General features: G+C 33.1%; 1 protein-coding gene across 5 annotated transcripts in view; it reads left to right on the top strand.

The window, feature by feature from the left end:
* The first annotated feature begins 4672 nt into the window (after window positions 1-4672).
* The window catches only part of zfpl1 (zinc finger protein-like 1), a 32390-nt gene continuing 11531 nt past the window's right edge, over window positions 4673-25531 (top strand). For 2 of the 5 annotated variants that reach the window (XM_073950021.1, NM_200673.1), the window contains 6 exon segments: window positions 4673-4701; window positions 5509-5619; window positions 5745-5856; window positions 6737-6930; window positions 21009-21081; window positions 24159-24320. In XM_073950021.1, the coding sequence (XP_073806122.1) occupies window positions 5518-5619; window positions 5745-5856; window positions 6737-6930; window positions 21009-21081; window positions 24159-24320 (643 nt within the window). In that variant the 5' untranslated portion in view covers window positions 4673-4701; window positions 5509-5517. 5 annotated transcript variants of the gene reach the window in all.

The following is a 25531-nucleotide window of genomic DNA, read 5'->3' as shown; positions in this document are numbered from 1 at the left end:
TTTTGTTTCCTAAGGGCATTTATGTAAGAATCTCAGTTCTAAAAGGCACAAAATATTAGTTTCACCTTAAAATATTTTGATTTGTGTATGTAGAATTTTCCAAGCTTTGTTGTTGATTAAGAAGGCATCTTTTTTTTTACTATCCATAACAAGTAAATTTATAAATTATGTCATTCACATTAAAGATCCTTATGTGTGGAATCTTTGGGTAAACCGGTCATAAACATCTGACCATAATGCATCCACATATATATAGAAAAAAACAAATATGTTGTTTCAATATCATCACAAAACACATTTATTAGACTCATCCCCAAATCTAACTAAATATTCACTTGACAGATACATCCCACTTATAGCTTTAAAATAATCTACTTTGGTTTTTGTAGATTTTTGTAATATTTATTTCAAAGTATGAATGGTGTTTTTTGAGAATTTATGTAAAATTGCATTTCTGTAAATTAGAGGGAATTCAATGTTGGTAAATAGATTCACAGCTTAAAACTAATTATATACCTCTTTTTTTAAAATATATAATTCCCTGGGAATATGAATAAATTGGAGCGTGCTGCAGTGACACGCTGCTACAAAAGAGCAATGTGCCTCAACCCAAGGAGAGGGTTCACTTCTCCTCTGCTCCAGACTTGTGGTTATTGCATACTTTGTGGGTATTGACCTGTTGTGTGACATGAGAAGTTAATAAGCTATTTGGTTCAATTTAACTTCTGTCTTTGAAAAAACTTGGTGTTTCTATTGTGGAGCTTTATAGGCAGTGTGTCTGCTTTCGTAGTTGTATTATTTAAAATTATTTTTTTTGTGTGTGGTCTTCAAAAGGTAACTATTGTTTCTTTGTCTGAATATTTGATTTACAATAGGGAGAGAGTGCCGTTTTTATTTTTGTACTTGTTTTACTGTTTGTTCATAGTAAGGGAGTTAAGGAAAGCCTTTGTTGTTTTATTTCTTTTCATTTACCTGGACTAGATTACTTAATAGTTCTCCTAAACTAGTTTTGTTTGTTTTGGTTAATTCTTCTCCTAAAGACTTGTGTATCCTTTATTGTTGATTTAATGAAAACTAAAGATTTAAGGTTACTCTTGTGGTTGTTACACATTTCAGAGGTAGAGGATTAAAGTGTTCCCTCAAATTTTGTTTTTAAACTTTACAATTTTCATTAATTTAGGTCCTTTTCCCTTAAATTCTAAATTTTTGTTTACTTTGTTACTTTCCTTCCCCCACCTTAGACAAAAAAGGGGAAGGAATGTAATAGTTATGATTTAGAAGTGCTTTTTGACATTAAGATGAAATGTTATAATTTACACAGTTGAAAAAAAAAAAAGTAAAAAAAAAAATTAATTTATTAAATGTAAAGTGTGTATAGATAGATAGATAGATAGATAGATAGATAGATAGATAGATAGATAGATAGATAGATAGATAGATAGATAGATAGATAGATAGATAGATAAAGTCAAGTCAAAATTAGATTTATGAAACAACATTTTTCAGCTGTGTGAGAGAAGGCTTCCACACATTTAATCTTATCCCATACTGTTAGTTCTGTCATAGGACTAATAGACTAATAGGCCCCTTACATCTGCCAAAGGAGCTCGACCGCAGCCGCAGAGATCAGATAAGTAAGGAGAACTGAAGAACATCTCTATAACACGTCAAGAAACCTGCCTGCAAAACTTCAGTGCTGGGAAATGGAAGATTACATTTTATAATATTATATTATTCTATATCAGCGAACGTGTATTAGGTAAATCAAATCACATTTAGTTGGCATTATAATCATAATTTTTCTTTCTTTTTATTAGTTGTGTCTGTCTTCCACAAAATAATGATGTACCACATTACCAAACTGAACACACAAACTTTGTTTAAAGACATTACATTTAATAACTAACACATTGATTGATTTATTATTTTGTCTTATTATTATACAACATATTGTATAATATTATTATTATACAATTTGCTAACTGCATATTGTAGTTATTTTATTGAATCATTAATCACGACACATTTTTGTTATTGTCTGTATTCTGCTGCATATTTATCTGTCTGTTTTCATATATTTTAATTCCACTACCATTATGATAATTTACTTTTAATTTACTTTACTGTAAAGAGCTGAAATAAATTTTTGACACTGATCATAACATACTTTACAGCATACATACACTTAGACATCATTAAAACACAAAACATATTACTCCACCCAGAACTTATAATACTTGTGTGTGTGTGTGTGTGTGTATATATATAAATATATATATATATATATATATATATATATATATATATATATATATATATATATATATATATATATATATATATATATATATATATATATATATAAATATATATATATATATATATATATATATATATATATATATATATATATATATATATATTTATATATATATATATATATATATATATATATATATATATTTATATATATATTTATATATATATATATATATATATATATATATATATATATATTTATATATATATATATATATATATATATATATATATATATATATATATATATATATATATATTTATATATATTTATATTTATATATATATATATATATATATATATATATATATATATATATATATATATATATATATATATATATATATATTTATATATATTTATATATATATATTTATATATATTTATATATATATATATATATTTATATATATATATTTATATATATTTATATATATATTTATATATATATATATATATATTTATATATATATATATATATATATATATATATATATATATATATWTATATATATATATATATATATATATATATATATATATATATATATATATATATATATATATATAACACTTGTATTTTCACACCTTTGCACACACTAATCTGCAAAACATACACTATAAACAATTTTAGCTTACCCAATTTACCAGTAGCCTACCACATGTCTTTGGACTGTGGGAAAAACTGGAGCACCCGGAGGAAACCCACGCGAACGCAGTGAGATTCTTTCATATACAAAATCTCTTAAAATCTCTTAAGATAATGAAAACAAAAAGTGCAATTAATCTTCGGTCTTTGATAAAAAAAAATTATAAATTACAGTATAAAACGCCAAGTCCTTTTTATTTATTAATTTGTTTTTAGATTTAATTATGTATTTACTTATAATTATTTTATGTAACATTATATGTTCTTTATTTTTCACCTGTTTCCATTTATTTGTAATGTAAAGGTGTACTGATAATGCCAAGTTGTTGTACATTACTGTATGTTCAATTAAAAAAAATACAAACTTTTTTATTTTTGTTATTTTTTTATTGAATGCTTGAAAAACAATAACAACAAATGTCATGAATCAAACAGCAACAATCCAGGGTTTTTTAGTCATTTAGTCCAAGATAAGTGCCAAGTCCTTAATCAAAGTCCTTGTTCGTATTGCTTTTAAGTTGATTGATCCTTCAATACACTCAAAATACATTTTCATTTCAATTTTAAATTTAGGGAAAAAAGGTTTACACTTACAAAACTTGCTCCTGTGAATATGAAATTTGGCCAACAAAAAACAAGGTTCATGAAATAAGTATTATTTTCCTTTTCACAATCATGGAAACCAAAGATAACATTCTTATATGTAAATTCAAAATCTGCCTTCACATAAACTTTTATAAAATCAAGAACATCACACCAAAATGTCATTGAATGAGGGCAAGTCCAAAATAAATGAACAGACGTCTCAGGATTCACTAAGCAAAATGAACAGTTGGTGTTAATATCATTCTTAAGTCTTTTAAGATTAATAGCATCTATAAATCAGTTTAAAGGTAACTTCTCTTATTTTGTTTGTTATAAAAAATTTGTGGGGTAATGACAAACTTTCTTCCAGGAAATATCATTCACAAAACCACTCCAATATGACATCACATTAGGCACAGTAATAGGCAGTTTTTACCAATAAATGTTTTCCAAAGGTCCACTGAATGACAAGTAATTGGAAATGAAAGTCCTTTAAAAAGCATAAAAACACCTTGTGGAATATCATCAGCAACAATAGTCTTTTGGGCTTATAGGAATTCCGTGCTTAACTAAAAATTCAGAGTAGTTACAAAGTAAACCCCTATCGTTAAAAAATTGAGACACATAAATTATATTATTTTTTAAACCAGTTATTGAAGAATAGAGATTTGTTTTTATACAAGATGTTCTTATTATTCCAAATTATGTATGAATAAAGTGTAACATTGTGTTTAAATATGAGGGACCAAGTTAATAACATTTGCCTATGAAAATAGGGCAATTTTATGGGGATTTTCATAATATTATAATTAAACTTAAAAAAAAAAAACTTTAATCCACCTAATTTGGAAAAAAATAAATTAGGGATCAGATTCCATATAGACAATGGGTTATTGAGACAGTTTTTTATATAATTTATTTTAAAGGTATTGTTTAACGTTGTGAAATTAAGAAAGTTTAAGCTTCCATTCTCTAAAGTATTCCCGACAAACAAACTTTTTTTTTTTTAGGGCGTAGTATAATGCGAATTTAGGACGTAACATTATGGTTTAGAAAGCAGCCAGCCAGAGTAAGCGATTAATCTGACGACATTACCCTGCGACGGAAGCGGAAAGGACGTGGCAACAAAGCAACCAAGGGAGAAGTGGTAATGATATTTTGAGAAATACTGAACCATTTGAGAAAGAGTTAATCTCTTTGTCTTGGTATTTGCAACATTTTGTTATCCGATATTTTTTTATTGTCATATGCACACACACGCATATATGAAGTAACGTTATTGTTTTAATAATATGTTTATCAACGTATTTGCGAGCAGCTCCCGTATCAGTAATATTTACATCAATCTTAAACTTTTTATCTATTTCCGATGTAACATGAGACCATTTGTTTACCTTTAGCGTTAGTTAAGTGCAAAGGAAAGCGAATATGTTTAACGTTAAAGGTTTATATTAAATGTTGTATATTACATTTTAAATGCCAGTTTTACATTATAATTAAATTTAAATCAAACACGTAACGTTAACTAGGGTATATGCAAGCATAAACGCATCACATTACATTACATGAATAAATAAGCTTTCCACTGATGTTTAGTTTGTTGGCATTGGACAGCAGTTGGCCGAGATACGACTATTAAAAAATCTGGAATCTAACAGTTTAAAAAACAAACAACAAATTGACATGATAAATAACGTTATTGCCTTTGAAGCTGTCCAAATTTAGTTCTTAGTTATGCAAATTACTCGTCAAAATGAAGTTTTGATATATTTACCTTAGGAAATTTACAAAATGTCTTCATGAAACAACCTTTATTTAACATCCTGGAATTTGACATAACAGAAAAAAACTGTAATTTTGACTGCCTCTTTTTACAAATATAGATATATGGATCATATAAATATGCACACACATATCTATCACACACATAATGATGTGATGTTTTGTTTGATAGGGAGACACCATGGGCTTGTGCAAGTGCCCTAAGAAGAAGGTAACAAACCTGTTTTGCTTTAAACACCGTGTCAACGTGTGTGAGCACTGTCTTGTGTCTAATCACAACAAGGTTGGTATTATTGCTTTTCATTAATTAACTCGTTTTGAATGATGTCAGGATTTTCAATTTGGCATTGCAAGAATATTTTGAGCTCATAATCAAAGTTTGTTTATTGTGATTTTTTTTTTATACAGTGTATTGTACAGTCATACCTACAGTGGCTACAAGACAGTGATTACAACCCCAACTGCAGTTTGTGCATCCAACCATTAGATTCCCAGGATACTGTTCGACTAGTTTGTTATGGTGAGAAAATAAATGCACTTGGTTTCATTCATTAAACATGCTTACAATTTTTTTTTTTTTGCATTAAATGTGTGTATAGACAGTTTACATAATAAATCTCGATTAATCAAAAATTGTGTACTAAAATGTACTTTAAATTTAAGAAAACATTAAAGAACAACTTATACCATGCGAGCGCAATAATCTATGCCACACATCACACATACGCAATAGATTATATGTACACTACACACATCTCATGTTTGCATACTGTGTCTCGTGTTTTGACGGAGCACTTGATGTCACTGCAGTCGGAAAAAGTTACCTCTGCAGAAGGAACACCTGAGCATCAAGACTGTTGATGCAGTGTGGCCTAGCATCATAAAACGAAGAGTTTTTTTTTTAAAGTCAACAAAAATGCAGTGCAACTTGCATTTTCTGAACTGAAAGCGTGTTCCATATCCGTCATTAATTTTTTTTTTTTAGTTTCCATGCCTTATCTTTAGTTTTCTCTTCTTATTTCATAATTTGTCTCAGAATTAACTTTGGACAAGTGCTGCTCCAAGGAAAGCCCTATATTTGAAGCTTTTTTGAGCTGTAATATCAGATCAATCTAATTTTACTAACAGAAAAACGAATTTAAGAACAAACCTACAAGCTTACATGTGTGTTGCGATTTAGATGGGAAGTTTTGATGAGAATTTCAGATGTTTCAGTTTTAAATTTGATAAACTCATCCAATTATTAGTGAATGAGACCTATCTTACAGTGCTTAAACACAAATTCAGAAAAAAAACATTCTTCACTAATTGACTACATTAGGAGCTTCAATGTGGTATATTCTTAGATAAATGTTTGTCATTAATTTTAATAAATGTCTGTACATTTATTCTTTTGTAAGATTTGTTCCACTGGTCGTGTCTGAATGAGTTGGCCTCTCATCAACCTCTCAACACGGCACCAGATGGATACCAGTGCCCAACATGCCAGGGTCCTGTGTTTCCACCCCGAAACCTGGCTAGTCCTGTTGCTGACATGCTCAGAGAACAACTGTCCTCTGTGAACTGGGCTAGAGCAGGATTAGGTCTTCCACTGGTAAGGAAGTACAATAAATATTATAGTTATGATACATTACATTTCAAAACTAAACAGTTACCATTATTTATTATTACTATTTTCTACATGTGAGATAAACAGTTAAAAGGTTCTTGAAACCCTTGACTACTTTTTATATTATAACAGTTTTATGTGTGTTAAGCATTAATTAAGACAATGTTAGGACCTGTTAGCTTTAAAAACTTGTGGGGAAAACTGAATAATTTTGCTTTTGCCTGCTAATTTTATTATCCGGGTTTAAAATCATCATTGGGACAGCATTGTCTGGGGAGCTACAAGGATTGTAGAATGGTAGATTTTTTTTTCATTTATCAGTTCATTCTGATACCTTACCCATGTGTGCTGCCATGTTCACCCATGTTTAAAAGCTTCCAGATTGGCAGGGCCTAATAGTTGGAATAGTTAGGGCTAGGGATCTGCAGTACCACAGTCCACTGTGTGTTTGGGATGTTCCAAAATACTCAGGCAGGAAAGATTAACTTGTGCATTCTCTGAGACATGAGTGGGGTTTATTTTCTGGGTCACTACTATGGAACTACTTTGTTTTTGTTGCTTATAATTTGTTCATATTATATATTATATTTGAATTTGATATATTTTAAGAGTTTTGAGTTGTCAATAACATTAATAGTGGCTTTAAATAAAACATTTGCATTTAAATATTTACAAATAAATTAGCTTTAAAATAGATTTTACAGCTAATTTGAGTAGCTTATGAACTACAATATTAAAATTTAATTGAATAAAAAAGTTTATCAAATTGCAATTATATAAGACCATTTACTTTAAGTTGCCTTCCTAAATGTTTGCTGCAGCAGTAGTGTTTATGTGTGCCTTGTAAATTTGTTGAAGTTCATTATATTTATGTTATCTCACCATTAAAATAGAAGTTAATTTCTGACTCTTGTGGAAATTACTCAAACGTACTCTCATTTGGCTTTTGGCCTAGAGTTCATCAACTGTATATAGAATGATTCTCACAGAAACCTTGTTTTAAAAATCTCAATCATGAAAGAATTTTTTTTTCCAATTGATTTTTTTTTCCTGATATTCGGGAAAAAAAGTCTGAAAGTCTGGAGCATTTGTCTGCATTAATTGAAAACTTTGTACTTAACATTTACCACCACAATTTCCTAAATGAATCTCCATTACCTTAAAATCTCACAGTTTCTGCAAAACCAACTGTAAAAAAGGTAATTCACTTTTTGACGTTTTAAAATACCATGTACAGTTACTTTAAATAGTTATACTCCAAATATAATTTCCTTTAAATTAATCGTTTTTTATTAATTTTTTACCCAAACACCTAACACAATTGACAACCATTTTAAAAATATATTTTGATTAAACCTGATATATTTTCAAAATTTTGACAAACCTGAAATAACATACTTAGTAGATCCTACACATTAATTGTAAACAAAATATTTAAAATAAAATAAAATAAAATAATTCTTAATGAACATTGCATGCTGTAATAATACTTATGTTTTAGAAATTAAGAAAAAATTCTGTGTGAAATTTTTTAGAGATATAAGGAAGCAAATATAAATATATGAATGCACAAATTATTTAATTTACCAATAAGTATTACTTAACTAAAACAAAATGATTAACATAAGTAACCTAATGACGGACATGACGGATTTTGTAATTGGAAAAACTAAGCATTTCACTTGCAAGTAAACAGTTAAACAGAGCATTTGCAGTGCGAGAATGAGAGATAAGGCCTTCATATTATCTACTTTCACTTTCGCTCTCATGGATAGGGAAACCTTGTACGCACAGATTGGTTTTTATATTTATGTAGGCTAGAAAATAATGTTTTGTAATATTTTAATCCTATATATATCCTATATATATATCCTATAGGCTATATATCCCTGTTAAATCCTCTCTCTCTCTCTCTCTCTCTCTCTCTCTCTCTCTCTCTCTCTCTCTCTCTCTCTCTCTCTCTCTCTCTCTCTCTCTCTCTCTCTCTCTCTCTCTCTCTCTCTCTCTCTCTCTATATATATATATATATATATATATATATATATATATATATATATATATATATATATCCTTAATATTTTAAATATTTTTATTTGTAAAGATAATTGCGTATTGCTGTACACCCTGTCTGTATTAAGCAGTGTGTAAGCGAGGTGCACAACTGATGCGCTCTGTGGTGGACAATAGACCAGCTTTGATCTCATCTATTTGAACCTTCTATTTAAGTTCCTTAAAATAGTAACGTGCTGCAATGCGCCTCAATACGCCTTCTTTTTTAGACCAGAACTCCTATGGGTGCACATATGAGCGCAAATGCATTTGCTATTTAAACAGCGTGGCGCAAAACGTCAAAACGACTCTTGCGCTAAGCTGAAACTAGCAAACAACTATTGCGCCGCGCCACATTTTGCCAGGTGTATGATATGGCCCTAAATCTCTCAGCCATCTTGACCATCTTGAAATAAGTTGCTTTTGTGCTCTTTCACTCTAAATGAAACTTTATTTGAATGTTTTATGTCTGTATAAACGGTCCTTTAAATTAGTTGTGGAGTAATTTGTTTCTTGGTATAAATACGCTAACTTTATATAGCAATCTTAATAAGCAAACTCAAACTTCATAAATTGAAAAACATTCTCACCACACCAGGAACTGGAAAGTATCAGATATAAATTAATTTCACAGGTACAACAACATGGACAACTCGCTTTGTGTCACCCTCTTTTGCTTTTTCTTAAATCAAAAACAGAGTGAGCTTTATTGCCAGCTATGTTTACTCATACAATTAATTTGTTGTTGTAAAACATAATGACAGTGACAGGACAAAAAGACACAGATAATAAAGGAATAAAAGACTATACATTTTTGACACACATGTACAGTATAGTACTATATACAATTTTGTATGTATATCTATATTATGTGCAAATTAAAATGTTAACTATGTATGTTGTTAAATAAAATAGGTGTATGTGTGTAAATAGTGTTTGCTCCTCAATTATGATCAAGTGTTCATTAGATGGATTGCCTTAGGGAAGAAACTGTTCCTGTGTCTGGCTGTTCTGGTTCACAGTGCTTTGTAGCATCGACCAAATGATAAAACTTCAAATGTGCTGGATGTAAGGGCTCCAGAGTGAACCATGGTTTGTAATTTGACCAGCCCGTTTGCTTACTTTGGATAAGTACAATTCTTTCAGAGTAGGGAGGCTTGTACCAGTGATTCGCTCAGTCCGAACTATTTGACATAGTATTCAGAAGTCAGATTTGGTAGCTAAGCTGATTGAAGTGCAAAGGATGGATTTAATGATGGCAGTGTAGAACTCTTTCAGCAGCTCCTGTGGCAAGTTGAACTTCCTCTGCTGATGAAGGAAGTACAGTCTTAGCTGGGCCACAATGGAGTCAATGTGAGTGCCCCACTTCAGCTCCTGGGAGGTGGTGGTGCCCAGAATCCTAAATGACTGATGTCCATGACATGGTAAGTGGGGGGAGAAAAGGGGGGTTCCTCCTGCAGTCCACGATAGTCTCCACTGTTTTAAGCATGTTAAGCTCCAGGTTGTTGTGAATGCACTAGACAGTCAACTCTTTAACTGTCTGTCTATAAGCAGACTTATCACTGTCCTAAATGAGGCCGATGACTGTGGTGTTGTCTGCAAACTTTAGTAGCTTGACAGAGGAGTCTGTAGAGGTGCAATCATTGGTGTAGAGGGAGAAGAGCGGTAGGGAGAAAACACATCCCTGGGGCACTGGATGAGAATTTTCCCATCTTTACCAGCAGCTGCCTATATTTCAGAAAGCTGGTGATCCACTGACAGATGTGAGCACACAGAGCTTAATTAATTTGTGCAAGAGGAGGTGTTTTAGTATGCCCAAATTATTAGTATCTGAAGTGTTTCATCATACAAAATGGCTTTAGTGTGGTTTGTATTTTCACTTGAGTGAGACAGGTCTGGTGCTCATTAACAAGAGAAGGTACCAATAAAAGGTCTGTACACCATACAAATCAAGCAATAAATCTGTTTATTGCTGGTACATAGAGCTGATTTAGTTAATAATAATAATAATAATAAACATGATATTCATAAACCATATTGAATAATATATAATAAAAATGCATAAATGGATTCATTCATTTATTCATTGTCTTGTCGGCTTAGTCCATTTATTAATCCGGGGTCGCCACAGCGGAGTGAACCGCCAACTTATCCTGCAAGTTTTTACGCAGCGAATGCCCTTCCAGCCGCAACCCATCTCTGGGAAACATCCACACGCACATTCACACACACACTACGGACAATTTAGCCTACTCAATTCACCTGTACCGCATGTCTTTGGACTGTGAGGGAAACCGGAGCACACGGAGAAAACCTACGCGAAGCAAACATGCAAACTCCACACAGAAACGCCAACTGAGCTGAGGTTCGAACCAGCGACCTTCTTGCTGTGAGGCGATAGCACTACCTACTACGCCACTGCCTCGCGAGTGGATAGAAAGCAGATTATGAATGAATAACACAGTGGCAAGCAAAAAGATTATTTACAGATCTTTAGACAGGGGGGCCCATTGAAGCCACATTAGAAGACCAACACGCGTCCATTGTATAGACAAAATTGGGGTCCTGGTCTGCCTACTAGTTGACCACACCAAACAGTCAGCTGCCTACTAGTTGAAAGGGTAGAGGGAGATGATCAAGCTCCCCTGGAGCTTTACTTCTCTCAACTAGCTGCCCATTATTTCTAACGTTCGAGTTTTTGCATGTCAGCATGACTGGAGTCAATATCCTAACCTCCCCTTCTCACCTGGGGCCTTATATACAAAAACTTGTACAAAAACGCACTGTGAACGAATTAAAAAAGAAATGGTCTGATGTTAAGGTGCAGGTTAAGAGGAGAACAGTGGTGCACCGTCAAAGTGTTGACCGAACAGGCGGGGGAACAGGAAATGAATTAACACCCTTTGAGGAGAGAGTTGCCATAATTGTGGGCGACACCTTACTGTCTGGAGTAGTATCCGTGTCTGTGGAAGACAGATGTATTAGAGGAACACTTTGTTAGGGCGGTATAGCAGCACCTCTCCCCTCTCAAGGCAGTGCCACCGGCATTTCAGCTGCCCAATCGCCCACTCTACAACTGACCGAGTGCTAGAATGGGCATCATTGTTTCTGCACGCTTGGTCATATTGTGGGTAGTTGAGGGTGGTCAACAGCTAGGTTTTGAATGGATAACCGCAGTCTCCTGATATGAAGTCAAATAATTACGCTCAATAAAGTAAAATATAAAAAAGCTGGAATAATATCTTTAAATACACCACCCATCGCGCACCCTGCCACCTTGTAGCCTCCTTGCTGTCTCTCTTTCCATATTTGAACCCAACTCAGCACAGAGCTCCATAGCTCTTGGATATCTGAAATGGCTAATAAGCCAGTCATCATCGTGTTTCAGAAAATCACTGTGATTCCTAAAAAATGCGTTCTCTTTAGATTCAACCATTGACAATTTCCTCTAATAAGGCCATAGAAGGGTTGTATACATTTGCAAATGCTTTTATATGTTCTAAATCAGTGGTTCTCAAACTGTGGTACGCGCACCACTAGTGGTACGCGGGCCTCCTCCTAGTGGTACGCAGAGGAATCGCCAAATAATGAAAGAAACAATTAACACTTTTAATCCTTTGATGCGTAATATAACATCGATGTGATCAGCATTGGCTGTTTTGTGAAGTGTACGATCACAACGCTGTGCTTAGAGTGTTTACTTTAGTGCTTTGTGACATAAGCTGCTGAAAATCAGTTTCCGAAGTTTAAGAATTGATTCTGAAGGGTGATTTGACTGACATGAAAAGTAGCCAATCACAGTCCACCTTTTCTAGTCGCGTGAAACGTAAGGGCGGGACAAAGGCTTTCTGTGTTGCAGAGACAGAAAAAACAACTTAAAAACAAAAGTTTTGTTGGAATAATGCTTCTCGGATGTTTTCACTATAGAGATGTCTAGCAGAGTAATTAAACCGCGGACATATTTCCTGCCTTTTTGATTTTCTACATACACGTTTCGCTCTCCGACAGCCAGTCGACTCGCTCTTAAAAAAGGCTCTTAAAACACTGCATAGATAAATGTAGTGTTGTCATATTTCAAATACCTCAAGTAAAATGAAGTCATTTGTTTTATTTTTTTACTGAAAGTGTACTTGTATTTATTTTTTTTGTATTTTAGATTAAGATCAAGTGTAAAATAAAATCTACATGTGATGTACAGCTATTTAAGAAACAAATTTGCCATATTGTAAAGAAAAATAGTGTAAAATATGTAAATAAAAGGCTAAATTTAAATATTTTTACCATATACTTTAATTAAACCTTTCAAAGCTTGAAAATATTGTTTAAAAAATGGGCAAAAAGTGTCTCTATGGCCTTAAAGTTTATTTGGTAGTTTTGCCAGTGCTATTGAAAAAAAGATTAATTGTCATGAAAGGAAAAATCAACCATACTTCCTTTGTTAGTGCAAATTCCTATCCATGTAGCTTTGAGATTTAAGCAATTAAACCATTCAATCAGGTTTACACTTAAAAAAGTGATTTCAAAATGAAAATCTGATTTTTTTTTTCAAAAGTAACCAACTAGTACTTATTACAAGAGTACTTTGTACTTTTATCTAATATTAGTATTATTTACAAAAAAATGTGTTATTTTAGCAGTGTAATAGTATTTTTCCTTGAGTACAAAAAAGATTTCACAATCATTAAGTGCAGGTTTATTATATTATTAATATATGATTAATAAATATTTTTAGTATTATTATTATTATTAATGGTTTTTATTTGTATTTATTCCTATGCAATGTTTTATGGGTTGCTGAGAATACATTTCAGGTCTTCAATACATAGCATGTCAATCTTGAAAAAAAAAAATAGGTGCTGCAATTGATTTTCATTAGGCTGTGCCTGTATGAACCCTGTCATTTGTACATTTAACATTTCAAGATTTGTCTAAAAGTGTATGAATATGACATATAGCCCATATTTATGAGGTCCAAGCAACATTTCCAGCTTTTGATGAATAGGCTATTATGAATACTTTAGATTTAAGTGCAGATGTTTTCTTTTTACTTTTTAAGAACAGCGCCTTTTTTTTATGAACCTTTAAACATTTTAACTAAAATGTTAATTTTTTTTTTTAAACCTGCAAGCACAGTTAATGTTCAGACTATTTAAAATGTTTAAAGTGACTGACAATAATACATATTCTTAATAATAGGAATTAATCTGCATCGTTTTTAAACTGTGCACACCTGTAGCTGCTTAATTAGGCCCACGACGCTATTTTTTAATACTGGTTAAAAAATAGCGTCGTAAGGTGGTACTTGGAGAGACAATTTTTTTCTAAGGTGGTACTTGGTGAAAAAAGTTTGAGAACCACTGTTCTAAATCACATAATTGGTGAAAAAAAATTATATATATAGTCAATTAGCCTATTTTATCAATTATAAATTAATTGCAATGTTTTCACATATTGATGCGATACTTTGTAGTGTGCAATTTAACATAATTGCTTCGTAATACACGTACGCTAGACATGAATTTGGCACAGACCAACGCACATTCTCACGTTAATTTCATTGTTAGTAAATCCAAACGTAAGCGTGAAACCTGGCGTACGTAAAGTTTTTGTGCATACGTAGTGTTGATTCATGAGGCCCCTGATCATTTGTTGAGTACATCAGATTATGATTATCTGCTGTCAATATTGTACTCCTGACTCTGTAAGAAACAGCATTGTTAAATTTAAAGTCATGAAATTCCACTGCTTGCTATCTGTTCCTTTGCCGAGTTTGAGTGCAGTGTTATGAAGATGTGTTGCCACATTCTCTATAACTTTTAGTAATTTAGCCTGTTTCTCCAAAAATATTCCCAAACTGGAGTGCAAAATTTCCCATTGTAACTGAGTTAAATCATAGCACTAGTTTCATTAGTTAACCAATAGGTTCCATTTCACTAGTGCCAAATATGTATATCTCTTAGGCATCCTGAAAATCCAAAGTAAGGCAGTTTGGAATGAGGATTTATTGTGGTAACACACAGTGTTTGGTCCAACTTCAATCATTATGTCAATTTGTATAGAATAATCACACTTTTAGACAACTGCTCCTTCATTTGCGAACAGCACATTCCAATCCATTCCAATTCCTTGATCAGTACTGTCAGTCAGAGATATGTTAATCGCACTTATGATAAGGACTCAACCAGTCACAGTTTTAATACATGGTAAAATAAGATCCTTAAGTTATGATAGACAATACATGATTATTCTCATAGTGTAACTGCCCTGATTACATTGAATTGTTCCCACTTGTGAACAGTACTGTGACCACTCATTAATGTACATACAGCACCCCATACTGACAAAAACACAGAAAAAAGAAAAAAACTAATTATTACAAGGTCCTAAGGATTCAAGCTCTTTCTCAGTATTTAGTAGAAGCACCATCTTGACCTAATACAGCCATGAGTGTTTCTGGGACAGATGCAACAAATTTTTCCACATCTGGATTTGGTGTGAATTCTCAATTGCTCTGACATGCATTGTGAGCTGTAAGGTCTTATGTAAACAGGTGTCTAGCTTTTCTTATCAAGTCTAATCAGTATAATCAAATGAAGGTGTAAAACCATCTTAATGATGACCAGAAGAAATAGACAGAGTTAAATGTATGAATGTCAGAGCAAAGGGTCTAAATACTTAGAACCATGTGATATGGGTGTATAGGGTGTGTGTACATAGAAAAAAAATCTTAAATTATTTTAGCAAAGGACTTCAATATAACAAAGTGTGAAAAATTTAAGGAGCTCTAAATACTTTCTGTACCCATTGTATTTTAAGCCAATATTAGTCACTGATGTTCCACATTTTTCTCCAAGCAATGTAATTACTGGACATTACTGTTTGTTGTACATAATAAAGTTAAATTTTTTCAGACATTATATTAACAATACATTTTGTCCAAATTATCCAGGATGATAAATTATACCAGTGAAGTCATTCATAGAATGTTTCAATACACGAGCAGAAACTACATCCTAATAAGCTTGGTATTTCTGACGAAACATCGTCGATAACATACACTGCCCTATTTTTTATAAAACATCAAATTAATATTTTCCACTTTTGACAACTTAATTGCAATGACCTGTTTGACGAGGGTATTAAGTACTCCTAAATTAGTACTATAAAATTAGTTTCTATCGGCCCCACCAAAAAAATAAGTTAATATCGATTTCTTAGCCTCATATTTTAAATAATGTGTCAAAAGCCAAACATAACTGTATAAATACACTTTTTATTCAGCATAACTTTACTTTAAATACAACTGGGAATTAAAAACATTCAGTGATTGAAATAAAATCAAAAATGTATTTTATATATAAACATACAGAGCTTGAAATGAACCTTTTTGGTTGGTAGCATCAATGTTTCTAACTTCAAAAATGTAGGCGCACCCACCAAAAATTATGAGCACTGTTACTACAAGTTTTACATGAACATATTTAACAGAAACAAACAAAAATCTGCATGCGCTCACTGACCCTGCACGCACTGATTGACTTCAATGAGATGAACTGAGTTAACAATAACTTTGCTGTTCTCACGGGTTGTGTCTGATATAGCACAAATAATATTGACATATAACTTATTATTTGCATACATCGTCTTAATAGCAGTAACTGCAGTAACTTTCATGAGCTGCAGTATTAGTTTAATCTTAGTGAATACATGCTCTTTTGCAATGGTGGATGTACAACAGTTGCATGACTGACAATATCGTCCCTCAGACCTTAAGGTAAATAGCTTTAGTCATTTTTATAGCAGACTTTAACCCACCGGAAGTCTTTTATTCACTTTTCAAAAAAATCAACCACAATCACTAATAAGATGTGCAATTTTTGTAACTTTAGGTGGTTTAAAAAAACTAAATCTGTCAGCGTTATATTCATGCTCTCATATTCTGACCTTTACATGCCTGTGGCTCCTGGCTGTAGCTCTTTGTCATCTGAAGTGAGTGATTGACATCTGATATTACCCAATTAATTTGCATTCTGTTCTTGAGCAGTGGGCCAATAAGAAGAGCTTGAAGGTGGAGTGTGCATTGCAGGCTTTGTTTACTACAGCGAGTTGACATGACAACTGTTTTAAACCATTCCTGAGCGCTGCGGTTTGCGTTTTTTTTTTTTTGGGTGCAAAGATGCATTCTTTGGGAATGTCTCCTAAATCCGCTCATACAATGAACATTTTGCAGAAAAAAAAGATTGCACAGCAACAATTTTATGCTGTGCCAGTTTGCGTACCCTGATAGAAATTTATAGGCTATGTTTACAATTCTAAAATGCATGGCACTGTTCATATTTTTGCCGCAACACAAAGCATCATGTGATATTAAGTGTGCCCTTTAAGACTGTTTTAGACAGTCAGACCCAAATTAAACCATCCTGTCCTGACCATCTCACGGTGGTCCCGGGCCATCGAGCAGTTCTTATTGTCGAGCCCTGCCCAGTATGCAGTGGTGTATTTAACAGCATGTGCATCGGATATGCAGGTGTGCGGTATTGGTACAATATGTCAATCTAAATGTTGTGGCTTATGGACCCATAGTATTATTAGGTGAAATGTGGTTTCATTGTAAATCTCTGTAGAATTGAACAGTGCAAAAGGCCAGGGATTGTGAGTGGGTAGGTTTTGTGATCCAGTAATTTTCTGCCCGTCACATTCCCCTCTGAAGTAATTTTCTAGATAATGATGACACAAGCATTTGCATTAACATAGATAAATCTGTTGGACAATCTAATATCTATCTGTTACATTTCTTCAATATACAAAGATGAGGTTGGTATACCATGCAACCCCTGGTTGCCCATAATATACAGATTATACATGAATCATTAGCTTCACAGATAACATTGTCCTGTACTCTGGGATATGCAACATCTGTTAGCTTTAATTCTGTTCCTGGCATCCAGGCCAAAAGTCTAACAATTCAGCATAATCCAGTTACTGCAGGAAAACAACTAGATCATTTTCATGATAGTTCAGATTTAAGAATGATTTTTAAGTTTTGAAGCCCAGGAACAATGGAATATCTTATCAGTATTCCTGTGGTTTATTTAAATGGTTTCCCTCAGCTCAAAAGAAAGTGTTTGCAATTTATCCTGGTGTGCACCCAAAGGATGTGGCCCAACAATTGTGGATTTGATTGTTTTGGCTCCATTCTCCCCTATAAGGCCCCAGTAAGAGTCATCTCTAAATATTCTTGCACACAAGAAAGACCTAGCAAATGTTGTTATAATTCTCTCAGAGAGCATTTATTGGCAGAAACAGTTAACCATTTCTTCTCTCCTGCTTCCATCACTGCAACAGTGTTATCTTGTCCTATTGCTATTATTTCTGCTGGTTTAGGCGAACCATCATCTTGATAATCAGAATCGATTACCCTATCAAACACGGTAATCCCCTGTTATAGCCAGACTTGATCGGGCACCTATTTAATAATGTCCAGGAGGACATAGCTTTCCAATTAAGTTTCAGTTAGTAATGTGTGCAAATCTAAGGCCCAATTCCAATTCTATTTTTGTACCCCTACCCCTTACCCTTGAACCTTAAAACCAGAGTGTAAAGGGAAAGGGCTTTAAAATTTACCCCTAAGAACTGGAACACCACTACAGCACTTGCACACATCATCATATGTCATCACGATCTCATGCTTCATATAAGATCAGACGATCGCGACTGCTGTAGTTATTCCAGTTATATCAATCAATAATTATCAACTTTTGATATAAAACCGCTGTAATTTGATTGTTAAAAATTAAATAATTTAAATGCTATATTTTTTATTAATGAAAGTGCCCGCTCACTTTTGACATGACCTGTCCAAAAATATATTTCTGCCACTGTAATACAAATGCACTTTTATTGTTGCATCATTTTTGTTGATTTTTCTGTTATGTACAGAGATATTTGAAGTATTATTTATTTTGCCTCTAATCATTTTCAATAATAACGCTACATTTTTGTAATTTTACTTTCAAATAAAATTTACCCAGAGGCCCGCATGATATGACCTCTAGATAAATAAGGATGCCGTGACATGTACCTATATTTAGCACCCCTATATGAGAAAGCGGCATAACAGTGCGAAATAACTGAAAATATGTCACATTCTAGGTTCAAAGTAGCCACCTTTTGCTTTCATTACTGCTTTGCATTATCTTGATGAGCTTGGATGCTATGAGGATAAACGAGACAAAAAAGAGACCAAGATTTTGAGTATAGTGAGGATGAATAAAGACATCCTCTTTTTTGCACAGTAGGTCTACCTTGTGTTTTATTTGCTAATGCATGCTGTGTTTTAAAAGATAAATATAATGTATAAACATAAACATTATTTATATTACTTCAATAAATTATTTCATTTTTTTTAGTAATGGACAATGCACAGATAATAATGTTTCACAATGTTTTACACTACATTTTTTGAATCTAACAAGCTTGTTTGCATTGCTCCACTTGCATTTAATCCAAATTCCAAATATTAGAAATGACAATAGATTGTTAATATTTAATTTGTCAATTTTAATGTTATTGATTAATGCACTTTGACAGATTTCATTCATTTATTTTCCTTCTGCTTATTCCCTGGTTTATCAGGGATTACCACAGCGGAATGAACCGCCACTTACTTGACAGATGTATTTTTAATTTCAGGTGGTTTGTGTTTGTGTTTTATGTTTGGTAAAATAATCTCTAATTCCATTTTTAGTGATTTTCAACTAATTACAATGTCTTGTCTCAATAGGTGGATTTAGAAGGTTTTGCATAAAAAGCAGAAGTGGATTTAGCTGGTTTTGAAGCAAAAACAATGCTAAAAATAATGCTCATCTGAGACCATTGCAGAGTAGGCTATATCATAGCAAGAACGAGATTCTTAGGTTACTGTTGAAAAGGTTACAATCGAAAGTGTGTTGTGTTGATAGCATGTTGTATAGTCTATAGGACAGGGGATTTTAATTGTATTTTGTGCTCTCCAATTTAATTAATTTATTAAGAGCACTTTAGGCTAGTAAAAACAAATAGCCTGTCAGGGCAAAAATCACACCAATGCGATCTGTAAACATGACTGATGGCATTGTGCTAGAAGTTTGATTCAGATTTATATCATGTTACTCCAAAATAATCTGTTAGTTGTATCATGTTACTCCAAAAAAATCTGCTAGCTTTTCTTTTCCCCACACATTAAGATTTTTTGGACTTTAACAAGGCTTAGGAGACAAACCATTTTAGTTAGTAACTGAATCACACACAGCACTCCTTTTATGATTACTAATGTCACAACTAATAGTCCACATTTAATGAGAGTAGGATATAACTTAAAGTAAATATTTCCTTTTTTTTTCATGTTTCATTTTCCAGACCAAATCAAATGATTGCATGATACCTGGACCATCATGCATTATAGCCAGGGTGTTAAATTGCTACTAAATTTTGTGTGAAAAAATTTGTATGAAACTTTGTATGAAAATGAATAACACACTATGGCTCTGGTGATCAGAAATTCATTCATTCATTTTCTTTTTTGGCTAAATCTTTTCCAGCTGCAATCCAACACTGGAAAACACCCATACACATTTGCAATCATTTTAACCACTGAGCCCATGATCAGAAATTCATTCTATATGTTCAAGTTTAATTCCATATATTCAAACTTTTATTCCATATAGTTATGTTTCATTCCATAAATTCACGTTTCATTCCATATATTCATGTTTTATTCCATGGAACCGGCCCCTGATCTTAACTAGGTTGTATTTGTTTGGTTTGTCAATACGAAATTCTGTCAACATGGAGTTTGTTCAACCTGTTTTATCCAACAGGCCTCAGAAGATCTAAGAAAAAAGTATTCACAACAAGACTATGTGTTTTAGATTATCCGTACGAGTATGACATTTCAGGACATTTGTTTTTCAATATTAAATGTTAACACCAAATTAGCCATTCATTTCCAATTTATCATTACTTTTTTTGCCTAGATTGAAGACCCTGAAGAGGAGGAAACTACGACACATAGTGGTACTTCTTTCTCTGAATGGTCAACTTTTGAGAGTGAGTTTGTCATAATTATATTTTCAGAAACCAAGTCTATGATGCAAATAATGGTTTTCTGCCTTTGCTATACAAGCAGTAACTTCGCTCCACAGCAAGCATAACATTTCTCTAGAAAACTGTAAAACACAACAGTACAAAATGTGTACATGGTGGTGGAATATTTTGGATCATAATAAATTGCTAAGTAAGAATTTGTTGTTCATTCAATAAAGATTATTTCAAAAATTTACGAAGAGTTACAGTTTTATGCAAAAGTTTGGGGACCCCTGATAATTTTTTTTAAATAATTGCAAGCCATAGCCTACTAGCCTTTCAAATCAGCAATATTATCATTTTTTTATTCAGATTATAATAGATTGAAACTGTGACAGTTCAGTTTCAGAGTTTAAGTTCAGTTTAGTGTGGTTAGATTTTCACTGCTGTCCAAACACTTAAGAGCAAATCCATCAATGCGCAGCTCCACCTGTCCAGAACCATGCAAGTCATTGGCGACAGCGATGAGGAACAAACCTCACCAATTGATTAAAGTGAAGGAAAAAAAAAACCTAGAGAGAAAGCAGGCTCAGTTGGGCAGGACCATTTTTCCTCTGGCCAAACGTCTTGTGCAGAGCTGCAGTCTAGGTACCGAATGCTGGAGAATGCTGAACGTCCATCGTGAAGAAATGTGAATACACTCTCACTGGCAACTGCTACCAACTGCTTGTTAACACAAATTTCCAATCAGCCAATCAAATGGCAGCAACTCGAGATGATCTGCTGCAGTTTTCACTGAGCATTAAAATGGGGAAGAATTATTAGTGATTTTTGGGGAGATAAGTGGCATGGTTGTTGGTGCCAGACAGGTTGGTTTGAGTATTTTAGAAACTGCTGATCTTCTGTATTTTCATGCATGACCTAGGGTTTACTAAGAATGGTCAGAAAAAAGTAACTCAAATAACCACTCATTACAACCAATGTATGCAATAGAGCATGTCTGAATGCACACCACGTCGAACCTTGTGCTGATGGGCTACAGCAGAAGAAAGGCCACACCGGTTGCCACTCCTGTCAGCTAAGAACAGGAAACTGAGGCTACAATTCGTACAGGCTTACCAAAGTTGGACAATAGATACAGCCTACCTGAGTATTGCTGACCATGTCCATCCCTTCATGACTACAATGTACCCATCTTCTGATGGCTACTTTCAGCAGGATAGCACACCTTGTCATAAAGTGTGAATCATATAAGACTGGTTTCTTGAACATGACAATGAATTCACTTTACTCAAATGGCCTCCACAGTCATCAAGAGCCTCATGTATCAACGTTGTGTACACACAGAAACTTTGTGTACGGTAGATTTCACGCCCGCGTTTGGATTTACTAAGATGAAATTAACATGAGAATGTTTTCTGACATAACATTTATTTAAACAACAGTTGCAGTGCAATTTAAGTCGTAACAAAAACAGACAAGTGCAAAAAGTCGGACTCCCCAACAGAATACTGATATCAATGTACAGGCACCTTTGGTGAACAAAACACCCTGTAGACACTTTTTATAGTCAAGCATAAGTCCCTGAATTCTTGCTAAAGGCATTTTGGACCATTCTTCCTAGCAAAATTTCTCCAGCTCAGTCATGTTTGATGTGTGCTGAGCATGAATGGCCCTTTTCAAGTCAATCTATAGATTTTTGACGATTTTCAACTCTGGGGACTGGGATGGCCACTCTAGAACATTGTATCATGTCTTAGCATGAATTCCCTGGTAGATCTGGAACTGTGCTTTGGGTCATTGTCCTGCTGAAACATGCAACTTTGTCCCTAATAATTTGCTGATACTAGGTGGAATCCATGAGACATTCAACTCTTATAAGGTTTCCAGTAACTGTGCTTGCCACATATCCCCACAGCATATTTTACAATAGGGAGCATTTTTTTTCTGTCATGCAAAGTGTCTATGGTTGTGGCGTCTCCCTACAGTATATTTTTCCAAAATGATTTTGGCTTGTCCAGATGGGCCTTTGCATACCTCAAACAAATTTTCTTGTTGGCAGAATGCAGTTAAGGCTTTTTCTGCATCACCCTTTCTTTAAGCTGTTCTTTGTACATAGTTCCACAGTCCAAGGCACTCTTCACAATGACATTATCACCAGCAAGATGTTTCTGGACCTTTTTTGAGGTGGTCTGTAGTTTGTGGCCATTCTAACCATTGCTTACCTTTGCCATTCAGATATTTTCTTCACAAGAACTGTTTCTGTGGCCTTCCATTCTGTTAATATATTTCTGAATGTGAAGATAGAGACGTTAAACCTTTGTGGTGGCTATTTGTATCCTCCTAATTCATGCTGAAAAAATTATTCTAATTTTAGATAATTGAGAAGTTATTTTGAGGTTTACTACTTACTGGTTCACAATAAGGAGAAGCAAAACTAACAATTGGCTATCTTAAATATCCTTTTTCATGATTGGTTGCACATGTGTTAGGATTGTTGAGATGTTCACTGACTAACTCAAATCAATTCTGTGTTGTAATCAGTCAGAATTAGGTGATTATAGGTTTTGAATTCCACACAAAAGGGATAATTTTACACATCCCACTATCACTACACTATGTATTACTGTATGAAAAGCATGACCGAAACTGAATGGCATATCGATGTGATCTTCTCTTGTAGCCGCTCTCTCTCTATCCAGCCACAGAGGGGTACCCAAACTGTTCCTTAAAACAATTTTTGCAGAGGCAATACTAGAATTTCTATTGTCCATCACATATGTGGTCCACAGGATTTTATGTATGTCTCCTGTTTTAGACACAGTGTGGTTTATCTTATACGTCATGAACTGTTAAAGTCTTATGAATAGCTTTCATTTATTTATAGCTGCTGACTAGGGTCCTACACATTTAGCATGCCCTTTTTATCATATATGTGTTCTTCAAGCCTTACATGGTTAATTTATATTAGCTCTCATTGTTCACAACGTTTGTAAGAAACAAAAGATAATAGAAGGAAAGTTCTCTCCTTTGAATTATAATATATTACTAAACAAATACAATATTCTGCAGAACCTGATTTCATATTTTCTGTATTGTAGCTACTTCAGTGGATGTCTCGATGTCAAATCCCACACCCACCAGTCTACCACCCCATCAGGATGGGGAGCACATCTATAATAATAGAGAACAGAGTGCCCCAAATAACACTGTCTTCAATATGGTCACCACCTCTGCCACAGACACAGTCACCATTAGTACAGGTAACCAGCACTGTTATGTTCTTGCCTTACATGTAACATGTAAATTGCATAAAACTGTAAACTGCATAACATGTAATTTTTGCTTCAAATTATTTTAAAAGTTATACTACACTGTAATAATAATAATAATATTTATTGTGATGCAATGGCACCAGAATGTGAGATATTTGCAGCAAACCACAAATCAAACAAAATGTAATAAGCATATTTTGGTTTACATCTCATAAGAGGCACAATTCACTTAAACTTCTGTTGACACCAAGCTTGAGATCGCTACTTGAAAAATATTTGTGTTGACGTAAGTAAATTTAATTCAGATTTTTTTTTTTTTTTGGCAAAATAAGCTCATAGGGAATTATGAATAATTAATAATAACTTTTTACAATTATAAATATATATTTGTATCAGTTATATGTAAAAACGATATATAACAGAATACAGAGGCCTACACATAATCTAAACATCAGTTTAGTAAAAATGTTTTAATACTTGTAAATGTCTTAACTGTTGTGCAGTCAATGGAGTCTCAGAAGAATCTCTCTCTCTCTCTCTCAATTCAATTCAATACAATTCAATAATTGCTTTATTGGCATGACAATTATTACAAATGTATTGCCAAAGCAGTTATAAAGTTTACATAAAAAGTAACATACATATATAATAATAAAAAAACTGTACACATAGTAAATAGTAGTAGTAAAAAAAAAAAAAAGATGATATTTATATAAAATAAAAAAATATCAACAATACATCATATTATTAAATAAATCACATAAATATTCAATATACTATATTATTCAACATTAATTATTCATTCAAATCAATACAAAAATAGATCTGAAAAACTGTACATTTTTAGGATAAAACGGTAATAAAAACAATAATAATCAGTATATTTACAATGATTCATATATAATCGTCAGTGTGTGTGTGTGTGTGTGTTTGCAGGCGCATCACTAATGTTTTTATTGGTGTTGTTCTCTCTTTTTGTGACGGGCATTAATGTATTGGGCTGCTAGAAGGACACTCATTTTTTTCCCCTAGTAAATATTGAAGCTGTGTTTTATTGTCTAACTTAGTGAATTGTGGGTAAATGCTCTGTAGTTTGGTGTAGAATGTTTCTCGGATGTGCTGATAGTGCAGCGGGTCAGGAAGTGTTCCTCCATCTCCACCTCTACCTGGGCACAGTGTGGGCAGATGCGTAGCTCTCG

The sequence above is a fragment of the Danio rerio genome, chromosome 5, assembly GCF_049306965.1.
Source record: "Danio rerio strain Tuebingen ecotype United States chromosome 5, GRCz12tu, whole genome shotgun sequence".
In the NCBI taxonomy this organism is placed as follows: Eukaryota; Metazoa; Chordata; class Actinopteri; order Cypriniformes; family Danionidae; genus Danio; species Danio rerio.
The sequence above is the reverse complement of the archived record's forward strand: the minus strand, read 5'-3'. Positions and strand labels throughout refer to the sequence as shown.